Source organism: Haliaeetus albicilla, chromosome 25 (genome assembly GCF_947461875.1).
Source record: "Haliaeetus albicilla chromosome 25, bHalAlb1.1, whole genome shotgun sequence".
Taxonomy (NCBI): Eukaryota; Metazoa; Chordata; class Aves; order Accipitriformes; family Accipitridae; genus Haliaeetus; species Haliaeetus albicilla.
The window spans coordinates 22,728,184-22,741,282 of record NC_091507.1 but is presented as its reverse complement, the minus strand read 5'-3'; the positions used below and the strand labels follow the sequence as shown (position 1 = coordinate 22,741,282).

General features: G+C 38.0%; 1 protein-coding gene across 4 annotated transcripts in view; it reads left to right on the top strand.

Moving 5' to 3' along the window:
* ARHGEF7 (Rho guanine nucleotide exchange factor 7) overlaps nt 1-13,099 on the top strand; it is a 128,112-nt gene that overhangs the window by 56,419 nt on the left and 58,594 nt on the right. For all 4 annotated transcript variants that reach the window (XM_069770259.1, XM_069770260.1, XM_069770262.1 and 1 more), the window contains 2 exons: nt 1,138-1,339; nt 10,566-10,654. In XM_069770259.1, the coding sequence (XP_069626360.1) occupies nt 1,138-1,339; nt 10,566-10,654 (291 nt within the window). The remainder of the gene's footprint in view (nt 1-1,137; nt 1,340-10,565; nt 10,655-13,099) is intronic.

Here is a 13,099-nt window from a genome sequence, read left to right as displayed (position 1 = left end):
CTGTGGATACGAATTAAGCTGGTGTGTTACAGGATCCTAGTGACATTATGCAGTACATCTTTTAATCATCTCAACTATATAGACAACATGTAGGTGAAATTCTGCTATCTGGATAGTTGACTAGGATTGCTTACACAGTCATTTCCTTACTAAGTTACTTTTAGTTATACAGGTATTGATCTGTACTTATGATAGAGACAGACATGATTTATAGTCCTCTCAGTTCCAGTGCAATGGATTGTATTTGGATTATTTAAAGCTGTCCAAGCATTTAGCTTTTTTTAGCATAAAAGTTTGTCCTAACACTCATGAGTATCTGCATCATTCAAGCATTTCAAAACTGACATCCAAGAACAAAATGCTGTATTTGAACATCATTAATTTGAAAGACTTCTTAGAAGTAGCTGCTAACATTTAGGTGTTACGATAGAGCAATAATCTGCCGTCACATCTGTGTGATATACATATATATATATGGGCAGCTGCAAGTTTGACATGCTGCAGACTTGCAGCTTTGCTAATCTTGAGGCAAATGATTTGTGAGTACTTATTCAAGGTAAATTGCATAACTGTTTTGTAGGTTTTGTGGAAGAACATTGTATTTCTCCATTGGCAGGTCATGGAAACTTGCACATTCAGGTGTGGAACCTTCCAACCTGACCTGTTATGGGGTGGTGGTGGTGGGGAAGCTGCGAACTCTATTTATATCCAGAATTACGTTAAACCCAACTCAGTTTTGCCCTCCTCCCAGCCCGGAAAGTTTTAGAAAAGAACCTCCCTAATGTAAAGCTGTTGTTTCTTTGTAGTTGCCAAAGGCAGTTTCAATTTATACTATATATAGAAGATAGAATTTGATTTTTTGAGGAAATAAGAATTACTTTTATTTTAGCTCTGTTACCACCTTCTGATTTGAATAAGACGATATACTCCCTGGACTGATACAAATCCATAGATTATAAGTGTCAGAAATACTGGAAATGGCAAATCCTACCTTACAAATGCTTAGAGTAAAAACGTGTGGGGAGTGTTGTGTGTGGAGAGGCCATTCCCATTTTATGGATACTTCTGTTTTGTTCATGGAATAATTGTTTAAATCTCTAACATGATCTTTTTGTTGTTTGTATTCTCACTTACTAGGACATGACAGATAACAGCAACCATCAGTTGGTGGTGAGAGCAAAATTTAATTTTCAACAGACAAATGAAGATGAACTTTCTTTTTCAAAAGGAGATATTATTCATGTTACAAGAGTGGAAGAAGGAGGCTGGTGGGAAGGAACTCTAAATGGCAAAACAGGGTGGTTTCCAAGTAACTACGTACGAGAAATAAAATCAAATGGTGAGTTTTGAAGGAGAGCATATTTGCACAAATTCTTGCTTTGGGTAGAGGTTGATAGTTGGTTGATTCATTAAAAATTGTAATGCTTTTTGTTTGACTGTATTTACTGAACTTCATTCACAGCAATCATTAATGCTCAGGAACTCATACTCCCCCACCCTGGTTCTCTATACAGAGTGCTCTAGCACTTTTGAATTAACAGTAAGCGTGCAGAAAAATCCCCCATTCTGTTTTCTTGTCTGTCTGTCTCTCTGTCACAGTTAGGCAGCTCTGAATTCCTGGAATGCTGGATTTTGGCTCTGATGCTGACATACTTTGAGTTGGTGCTTTGGGTTTAAATAGTGAGAGATTTCCTGCAAATCTCTTTTAAAAACAACAAAACTAAAAACCAAACCAAACCAAATCCCCCCAAACCAACCAAAAACTACACAAAAAAAAAATCTCTAAACATGTCCCATTACTTAGAAACAAAGAACCGCAGGAAAAATCACCAATTCTACTGAAATCTATTAAAAGTTAGAGACAGTTTTTGAAAGGTAATGTGTTTGTGATTTTTATTATTTCTTCATGTGCCTTCAACTTTTCTTTATAGAAGCTTTACTCTTCCACTGAAGTTTTATTTTGAACTTCATACAGTGAACATGCCTTCTGTAAATGTCATCTTCATGACTGAATATCAGAACTAACACTGCTTTGTAATCCACTAGGACCTTGACATGGGTGACATCATCTCCCCCCCCCCCCCCTTTTTTGGGTCTCTTTCCAGTCTATACTTACTTTCAGAGATCAGGGATAAACCTGGTAGGATAAAACTACCCAGGGACTCTCTGAGAGGCTTTAGAACTCTTTCCCTTGTTACAGCTCCAATGAAAACACACATCTTTGGGCCATTCTAAAATAATTGAAATCATTGGCATGACCTTTTTTTTTTTTTTTTTTTTTTAGGCAGCCATAAAAATGTGTTACTGCAAAGGGAAGTTGTGAGGGTAAAACTCAATTTTTAAACTTAGTCTTTCTCCTCCAGTTGCATCCTCTTATTTTCTTCCTTGATTGGCTATCTACAGTCTGGTTTTGCGGAATGCTAAGAGTCTTAGATCTGTAACTTAGTTGTCATTTTTAACTAGATCCCCTTAGGCATAGTCACGATGTGAGACTTAGCTTTAATGTTCTTCAGAGATCTCTCAGATGTGGCTTATCCCGAAAAACAATTCCTGAAGCCTGTTTTCTTCTTGTCTGTAGTGTTGTAGCAGTCTCTTTCAGCCATGATGACTCCCTTGTCCCATTGTTATTCATTTAAAACATTTCTGCAGAGGTCTTTTTTGGATTTCATCAGTTTTGATATCTTCTGACTCCTGAGACTGGAACCTGGGTCAGCAGTTACGCTCTAGAATGGAAGTAGCTTTTAACAGTCAACATATGAGAACCAAAAGTTGCCAGCAACTGAAATTAGGGTTGTTCTTGTTTTTTTAAGAATACTTCACTTGGGTAAAGTAACTCTCCTAAACAGGAAAGCCAACAAGCTGTGGGGCTGAGGTTAGTACCAAGTGCAGTTTGATTCTTGCCAGTTCTTGCAACCCTGTCCAATTCCTGGGGGGGCTGATAGGAACTGCATCCAGTCCCTGGTTTAACTTTCACTTCTCACCATCAGAAAAGTTTTCTGCTAAACTATTCTTTTCCCTCTGCTGTATAGACATGTTCCCTGTGCTACAAGGGCTTGCTCCTTCTGGCTTCTGCGAGACTTCATGCGTTCTTGGAGTGCGCTCTCATAGGCAATCTTGCTTCTATGGAAGGGAATATGTGCCCGTGCTTTTCTTTCTCAGGAAGTTGACTTCATTGCTTTGTTTTCTGTGCATTTACTAACGATTGCAAAGTTAAAATGACTGATCTGTAGCTCTCTAGCTTTGTCTAGTCTCCTCCCCTTTAAAGACAATTACTATCTTTGGCCTTTTCCAGTACTTTATGGAACTTCACTTGTCCTCTGCGGTTTCAAACATGGATGTAGCTAGTTCTCTTACTGCCAGATCAGCACAGCAGGTACTGTTTAATTTATCAAAGTACTAGTTTTAACCCGGTTTTATGCCTTTGTAGGTATGTGTTTGAATTGTCTGAAGCTGACCTTTTTATAATGAGGATGGGGGGGATGGTAGAAGGAAGCATGACATACTAAGAGCTTCTTGATGCTGGTTAATAACTCTTCTTCTCTACTGAGTTGCAAATCAGCTTTCCCCCTTGATGTATATATGCTATGGAATGTTTTGTTGCTACTGCCCCTATGTCCATGTTTTATTTCAACTGGTGACCTGACTTCTGGCTACTTTTGCTTCTTTTTGTGTGTTTGAGGTCACTGTAGTATTTGTGATATTTGATTATGTCAGTTTGCATCTACTTTTCCTGTTCTTCCTTTGAGACACTCTGAATTTTTAAAGGACTTGTGATTCTTGTGAGCCATTTCCCCTTACGTTGTCACTAGTGGGAATCCTTTTTTTACCCGTATTTTTAAGTTTACTGAATTTTTCTTACTTGAAGTTCATTGTTCTCATTTTGCTGCTTCCCCCCCCCCTCCCTTCCCCTCTTCTTGGTTGTTTCAATGAAATTTCTATTATCAACTGATTTCTGCTTTGTGGTGTTCTTGAAGGTGCTAAAGAGAGGACTTTTCTGTAATTCTCCTCCCTTCTGTATCAGAGTGTGTTGCCACTGTGTCCCGAGGCTGGACTTCCTTTGTTCTGCTGTCCTTGTTGAAACAAGAATGTAGTGCTGTTTACCACAAAGCTCTGAAGTTACATGAATGGCTCTGTTGGGTGTTCATGAGAAGTTTCATCTAGGTTGTATGTATGGTTGACAGTCTCTATTGCACTCCCGTGCCCCTGCTCTTTTTTGCTAGTCTTCATTAGACTAGTTGATGTTTCTTGAGTTGATAGTCTTTTACTGTCCATTTTGCTTGACTTCCTGGCAACTATATATACCTCACTTGAAGATTTTCCTCATTCAGAAATATTTTAAGTGCCTTCATGCTTTAAGCATGAGGATGAAACACAGAAGTGCTTTTTTTCCCCGATGTATTTTAAAATGAGTTAGTAGAACTTGCTGTCTTGCAAGCTCAAATTCAAAATGTGTTTTCTGTCAGCATTACAACAAATTGATTTTAAAAGTTCAGGATAGGATTGTTGAAATACTTGCTCTTGATTAAGGTCTCTTTATGAAAAAAATGTTCATCCTGGACATCTAATCAGTTTTCAAAATATTCTGTAAAATGTTCTGGCATCAATAGTATGACTCCACCCTTCTTTCTTCTCTCAAATCTGGCTGAAAACATTGCAACTACTTAGAAATTCTGTACAGGCAACACTGTTCGTTATAATTTTTGATGGTACATTATTTGGAGAGCTCCTGGGAAATAGTGGGTTTGATTAAATAAATCCCTTCAGTCTGCTGGAACCTGACTTTGGCAAACTGGGTAACAGAAGAAAGGAAAGAAGTTCTTTATGCATGTGTGTTTTTGTTTTAATTCCCACAAAATTCCTAGGCATTAGAAGTTTAGATAAATGGATTTTTGTTCTAAATTAAAATCCTCTAATGTCAGATAACTGTACATTTGTAGTCTTAGCTTGTACGGTTGCTCCGAAGTTAGATATTCAAGGAAAGGAAGGAAGAGCTGCTTAGTGATGGGAACTGCCTTTACCCACATGGCTTTCTTAAAGATTTTAGGAGAAAAGTAAACTACGTTACATATATTCATATCACATAACATGCTTTGCTTGTATCTTAGAGTAACTAAAACATCACAAAGCTGTGCCCATGTTTACTACGTTGTAACTTGTTTGTGTAGCTGTGCCAGAATGATTAGTGTTAGCACAGAATGCTAATACATGAATGAGGCAAGCTGTGAATGGTTGTAGGACAGACACTGGGATTATTGAGCAAACCACAGCATTTAGTTTTCTTAGGTTGGACAATGACTGTTTTTCGGGAAATAAATTTGGTTGAGATGGAAAATGGTTTCTATTTTGCTTTTGAGTGTGTGTTTATTCTTTCCTCCCCCACCCCCCTGACCCAAGGGGAAAAGGAGGATTTGTTTGAAATTGTGGTACTTATGATCAAAGCTATAAATAGAATTTAAAAATGAAGTAGTAGTTTCTTTTCAGGTATGCGCCTACACTGTAAGGATCAAAAAGATGGTCCATTTCTCTCTCCTTCCCTCCCTGTGCACATGTTTTCATTTCCCTTTTTAGACCCTGTAACATCTTGCCTTTTTTTAATGTTCTTTGATCACTAGTCAGGAAGTACTTTGAAATGAGAGGACTTTATTTTTATCCTGCTGTACTGTTACACATGACAGAGGGTAAAAGATTTATACTGTGTAAGCTTGTTAGATATTTGACAGTGTGGCCTTACTGAGGTTTGGGTTTGTTTTTTTTTTTTCTTACATAAAACGGAGCAGGGAGGGGTGAAGGTGTAGGTGGAGTCTTGTCTCTAACACTGCTGCTTCTGTCTCGCACAGTAGAGAGATCTGAAGACAGTTTTGTGAGTTCTCTTGTAGTGAAAAGAATAGCGGTTAGCTGGAATGGGAAGCGCTTGCTTAGCTACTGTAAGATGTTGATCGGATTTTTTTTAAAAATCACATGGTTATTTGCTGGGTTTTATCAAAGTATAATCCATTTAAATGGCATGAGATTAGCAGAAGGGAATATAGCTTTAAAACATTACATTTGATATGTCACAAACTTTTTTCTAATTCTTCACAGAAATTAATGTGTCATTACTGTCCTAGCCTCTCTTCTGTTGCTTTCTTGACAGTTAGGTTAGTATCAGGTCCAGTGCAAATTACAGTGTTAGTGGTTCTCCTGGTTGGATGTCAAAAAAAAAAAAAAAAAAAAATCAGTGTGGGAAAAGCCCAGAGTATAGTGAAAGAGTAGAGTATCTGTTGTTCCTATCCTGTGGTGCATGGGGGAAGGACACTTTTACCTTTGCAAAAAAAAAAAAAAGAAGAAAAGGAAAAAAGAAAAAAAAGAAAAGCCCATCAAGAATGCTAGTTTTCCTCTCCCCAACCACATACGCTTGGAGGAGTATTTTGTTCTCTTGTCAAGTGTTATTCTACAGGCATAAATAGAATAGAGGTTGGGGCCAGTGAATACTAGTAGGGAAGAGGCGTTGGTAGTGTCCACACTGCAGGGTGGAGCGTGTTGCAGCGATGCCTGAGCCAGCTTGGGAACTGGGAACGAATTTAGGTCTGCCCTCGTGGTGTTGGACTTGAACTGATTAGTCTAGAGAGACAGAGCTTACTTGTAGCATTTCACTGATGGGGACCACGCAGCTTTTGGTGTCTCAGTTGGCACATCTTTCCTCCCATATTGTAGGATGAAATAGCCCAAATAGGATCTTTGCATCTAGATTACTCACCATAGCCGAGTAATGGCAGAAACACACGGTGATGTTTGTGCAGCAGTAGGGTTGAAATGCTTTAGTAAAGTATGTCCTGAAGGACTGCTTTGTGGAGTAGTGTGAAGTGGACTGTTAAATGAAAATGAGTATGATATAAACTGGAGCCATGGCAGAAGAGAGATAGGAGAGAATATGAGAATCACAAGTAATTTGAAGGCAAGTAAAAGAAATACTTACATGTAAATGAAAATAGAATGAAACAAAACATTGGGAAGGATTGGGTAAATTGTCTTTTTACAGTCACTTAGGTAGATGTTTGTAAAGGATAAGGTAAGTTCATTTTAGAGAGTTCATGGCATCTTATGTACCACTTAGGGAAAGGTTAAAGAAGCAGCCGCTCTAAGTTGTTTTTGTTCTACTGAGAATAATTATTTGCTGGAAGAATAATGTTAAGCCTGTGCCAACCTCACTTTCCACCCAAAGATGATCTGTTAAGTGAATTCTGTCTGGTTTATCACTAGCCACTAGCTACTTCAAAGCATTATCAAGTGTAGCTGAGTGCAGTTGAATGTAATGCTTTAATCAGGAAAGAAACTGATAGTGGTAACTTACCTCTTGGTTTCAGTCATCAGCTAGATAAGGTCTCTTGCAGTACTTGAGCAGATGCGTGTTTGCTTTGGATTTGATTGTATGCTGTGCATGTTTTTGTTGTGTTTTCAATGTTAGTGTAATGGATTCACATTGTGAGTGGGAGAGAAGTACAGAGAAGGGAAGAATCTTCTGTATGGGAAAGCTTGGTGTCTGGCTCAGGTCGCTCCCTTCCAGTGTTTTGAGAAAGAGCTTATATGTTGGAGTGGGCAAGGTGCCAGGGTTTTGGTAATGTTTCAGAAACCTATGGACTTCATAGACCTATAGACCTATAAGACCTGTATGTGTTCCCAGTATGCTGAATGGATGTGACACCTGCTTGAAATGTTTAATGAAGTATGCTGTATGTTTGCAAAAGTAGTCTAATGTTCTGTCATGAAGGACGATAAGTAACGCTTATCTTTGTTTATGCTAAGAAAGTGATTTCCTGCAAGTTCAGGATTTTCTTCTGTGTAATGCATTGTGCAATAAACTCATTGCAATGAGACTCTCCTCCTTATGAAGCAAGGCAGTGCTTGGAGGCAGAATACCAGACGTGATAGACAGCTGGACTGATTCGCTCTGTCTAATTCTGTGTTTCTACAACAGAAATGGCCTTTGCATTTTAAAAGCTGACTGTTGATTACAGCTGTTAAGGCAAAATGATCTAAATGTGTGATTCTTTTTAAATCTGAATTTGATCATGTCTCTCTGATGGATAACTGAATCAACTGAACAGTTGGTGATACAAATGACTCCATATATTTCAGCAAAAAATCTCCCACTTTCTTCAGCAGTTTAGAAGAAAAAGTTAGGGGAAGAGATGTATTTTTACACACTTTAAGATAACAAAGTAGCTGGAAGAAGAGCCAGATTTCTATGACCAGCCAACTTTCTCCAGATTAACAAGGGTCAGACTTCTGTATTATGATAAAATTCAGTGACAAGCATTTACCTTTTTCCTTAAATAACTCTGGTTTCTCCTTTCATGCTTTTTTGGCACATGATTAAAAAACCTTTAGGTATTTAGTAAACCTGAAAGTCACTGTAAATTGTAGGGTAAGTCAGGAGCTTCCACAGAGAATGAAAGCAAATTACCAAGTTTGTGTAAACTACATCATTTTCATCACTCAGTACAAAGAAACAAATTGTAATTGTCTCATAAATGTGTAGCATTATATATGAATATATAAATGAGTAGCTGTACGTATGACATGGCTTTAGGTGCTTCTTTCACACTGAGTGTTTGATGACAAATCTGCTTGGGTTTATGGTTTTGTTCTAAGGGGATGGGAGGAGTCCTGTCACTTGGAATTACTTGGCTGTACAGCAAAGCACGTACATACTGCAGGGCTGGCGGCTGAGAGCATCGCAGTTCCCAGCTGAAGAACTGCTCGGGCTAACGGGTTTTGTGCTGTCTGTCGGCTTATAGCTGACTTGGGGCGGGGGGTGGGGGGATATTAACCAAAAGGATTTTTACTGTTATCTCTGAACATGGTAAGGAGAAATGCTTTTGCCCATGTTTGGCAGTTTTAAGACCGTATTTTATTTTTAGAGTAGCTTCTTTGAGGGGAGTTGCAGTGCAATACAGAGAAAATCCCCTTAAAGATAATACCACTTGTGTGCTCTTGGGGCTTGCTCCTTACGGGCTCTTAGCTATAAAGCCTCGGGTCCTGCCAGTCGCTCCTGGCACTGGAGATGAAGGGGTGGCCGGCATCTGTAGTCCGCAACCTCCCTGGGGCTGCAGTGGGCAGCCTGGAGAAGCAGTAGGTTACCCAGGACCCAGTCCAGCACGGGCTGGTACCGCATGGGCTGTTCTGCTTATGGTGGTGTTTCCCTGGTCAGCCGTAGTGTCCGTGGGAATTTCCCATAGCTGGCCCTCACCTTGGCTGGCTGGGCTTCTCCTGGAAAGGCAGGTCTGTATTTGAGACTTGCATAATTTATTCTTAGTGGCCTGAGGTATCAGGTAGACTAGAGTTGAATTATTCATATATCTTTATTAAAATGTGTTTGAAACGGGAGCTTGCTTTTAAAATAAAGGTAAAACTTTCAGTAGGTATGTTTTGATGATACCATGCTCTTTTGGATTGGTTTGGTGGAGGTTTTTTTGTTGGTGTTTTTTTTTTTTTTTCTTAAAATATGCCACTTTATTGTTTGGATACAAATTACTTGAATGCTTATTTGAAATTTGCATGTTGGACAAGCCTGCTTATTTAAAAAAACAAACCAAACCACCATTACGTTCCGATAAATACAGTCTCACAAGCTTTTTCAGTTGGTTGTGTATAAAGTCAGGTGTGAGAGATCAAAAAGAGATGCTGTAAATCTTACTTGCTGTTTCTCCAGCATGCAGCATGATGCTTTTCATTGTCTCTCCCCTCATCTTTGTTCCTCTGTGTCTGATTTAGAGGAATGGTAGACGTGGGAGGGGAGGCTTTAGGAGCGTGTTTTCTGTGCCTCTGCAGTCTGGGAGTCAGCACTTGGATAACTCTCGGGACTGTTGTTCTGGTCTTGCAGACTTATGTTGTCCTTCCATGAAGAGCGTGCATTACTGAGGGGTACACTCACTATGGGATTATAGGAAGGATTGCATTTATTGTTGTGATGGACTCTGTTCTCAACTGCATAAGCATTTTTATTTTTTCATTCATTAAAAGTAAAAGATAATTTGTTTTAAAAAGGTGGTTTTCCAGGATAGGCATCTGGTAAGTCACTCCGCTACTTACATAGCGTTTCGATTCTCTGTTTCAACCAGACTGAGTGTAATGTCCCATCTCTGGTACGTTCAGCCTTTGACTGGTGACTTGCTTTTACCAAGTTCAATAAATTGATATTAAAACTTAATACTACTTCTGTTTGAAAGCGTGTGTAGTGTTTAGAAATGCCTGTTGGTTGTTTTGGTTTTTTTAATTGGGGTTTGTGATAATTTTTGTTTTTAAAAAACAATTTTGGAAAAGCTAATTTTATTAACTGACTTTCTGGTTCCAGGGAAAAAAAATGGGAGTTTTTCTACTTGCCTTCATTAAGGCTAGAGTTTTATTCATTGTGAACATGTGAACCGTTTTGATTCTTTACCAATAATTTCAAGCACAAGTATGTATGTTTCTCAGTGAAGCACTATTTTCACTGTACTTATAAATATTTTAAAGCGGTTTGTTTGACCTCTAGTGTTGAGCTATGAAATTGCATGCCATTGACCCCAAAATATCTTACATTACAGAAAAACCCGTCTCCCCCAAATCAGGTACATTGAAGAGTCCACCTAAAGGCTTTGATACGTCTGCAATTAACAAAAGCTATTACAATGTGGTAAGTAATCCTTTTTCCTCCATGTGAGCTGTTACATGCCGTAGAACACCATTTAACTAAATGCTCTTATCTGCACAAAAAAATTTGGCAGTCTTGTCAGAGCCTTAGTGCCAAAACTAGATAGGGGTTTTAGTGAATTCTCATATAAACAAGATCATTACTAGTTTAATAGAATATCACACATACGGATTCTTAAGCATGATGCAAAATTATAGTCTAAAGTAAGTGAATAATAGGCATTTATGTAATAAATTATGCTCGTTTTTATTTGCTTTGCTAGTTGTTAATTTCCCTTTTCTCCCCATCCCCCAAATATGCAGTCTTCCCCTATCTCTATGAATTAATTAAATTCTGCTGTGTTAAAATGATTAAGAATATTTTTGTCTTTTTTGGTGAACAAGAGATTGAACATTTTGAAAGAATTTGCCTCCTTTGTATTTATGCTTATAAATCAACTCGGTTACTAACTTCGGGAACCTCTCCCTTACGATGATTGATGGATTTCACAGCAAAAGCAGTATAGCCAGAGCCAGCCTTTAGCACACCCCCAGGAATTCTTAACCTAGTACTCAGACCTCTTTAGTAGATGCATGTAAGAAACATACCAAACTCTGTCTTTAAATGTGGTGGTGTAACCATTTTGAGAATCCTTTATTTACGATAAAGCATCTTACTGTTTTTGTTAACCACTGCTCCCTGCTGGTCTAAAAGCAAAACACAAGTTTTCTTTCCCTTTTCTTTGAAGCAGCTGTCACTGGTTTTCATTCTATTTGTCGGTTTTTAGCAGGGATCATAAAGCATCATTTTATGCTTTCATCTTTTGCGGTTGTGGCATGAATTGACACCAACCACCTGGAGGAACGGAGCAGTTTTGCGTATAGTCAGTCCCCTAAATAAAAACAATGAAGCAGCTTCCAGCTCCTACCCCTGGCTTGCGTGGTGCCTGTCAGTAGCTGTAATTCCACGGTAAAGGGAGGGCTGCAATTCTTTGGCCATTGTATCCCACACCTCCTAGTCACAGTGGGAAGTACCTGTGCAGGCACACCTTCCTTTAAACAGCAGGAAGTAATGATCTTACTGTGGTACCTCCAGCAACAAAATATCAGATAGTCTTTGGTTTTATTTTTGTTTTTCACTGTATCTCTTTATAGTAATTTTTTTCAAAGCTGCCCTAGTGTGTTCTAGCAAATACGTCTTCTCAACAGTTGTTTGCATGTTAAAACCTGTGTTTTTCAATACAAGTAAACTGAAGTGAATGCAGCAAAGAGAGGATTTAGTTCCTTCACTAGGCAGAAGACTGCTCTTAAGTTTAATCTAGATCTGTGTTGAATTTTTAATCAAAATAAATTGGCAGCTCTCTTGAACATCAGTCCTTTAGATTTGGGTTGGTTTGGGTTTTGTTTTTTTTTTTAATCAGTAGTAAATATATGCCTCATATTTCATCTTATATTATTATTTCCCTGATAGATCTTAATATGATGAAAAGTAAGAGTTGCAGCTGTTTAATTTGGACTTAACTAAAACTTTAGTTTGACTGTGTCCAAAATTAATTGAATCTTGTGGTTGCGTATTTTACTTTGTAAGAGTAATGCAGACCATTTTGGGGGGCAATAGTGTACTTCAGAGTGAAAATAATAGGAAATAAATATTTGATTTTGCCTAAAACGGTAGTTAAGTTATAAAAGGCCATACAGTTTGGAAATAGCACCTTTGGCTTGTGTGGTTTTTATAATTGTTCCCTGGATAACCTATTGACAGAATCATGGAGACTCAAGCTAATACATACTTTGGAAAACAAGATAGCCATAGTTGGCTTTTAAAGTAGTTTAAGTAAAAAAAAAAAAAAAAAAAAAAAAAAAAAGGGAAACTGGTGACCATCATACCTACTCTTGGAATTAGGTTTTTTTTTCATCTTGCTTAGGTGCAACTTTCTTGGTGCACTAAACTGATGTAATAAGATTCCCAGTGTTTTGGCTGCTAGCTGTTTATTAATAAACTGTTGATAATATATTACATTGGGGGGGTATTGGAAATGACCAACTTGTAATAATATATATATTTATATAGTAAATAAGAGCACTGGCTCTAGAGTGCTGTTCTTAATTCTGTCTGCAGTGATTTGGATAATTGTTTTGTTTTCATGTTTTTCCACAGTGTGGCAAATACCCCTACTTTTTTTTTTTTAAGCTGCTCATTTTATTCTTTTTGCTTAAAGAATGAGAGGCTGTGCTGTAGGGTGCACTTTGTTTCGGAGAAGTAAGACTTTACTGCTGTGCTTAAAACCTAAATTAGACTAGCTGGCATCTGGATTTTCTTGACAAATACTAAGTGCTTCTGATAGCAATATAAATGTAAAATAATTATTTTTAATAATTATTAAATATGTAATGATTTTTACATGTATAGAAGACAAACAGCAAAGCCATTCACTGAAGTGAAAGCAGT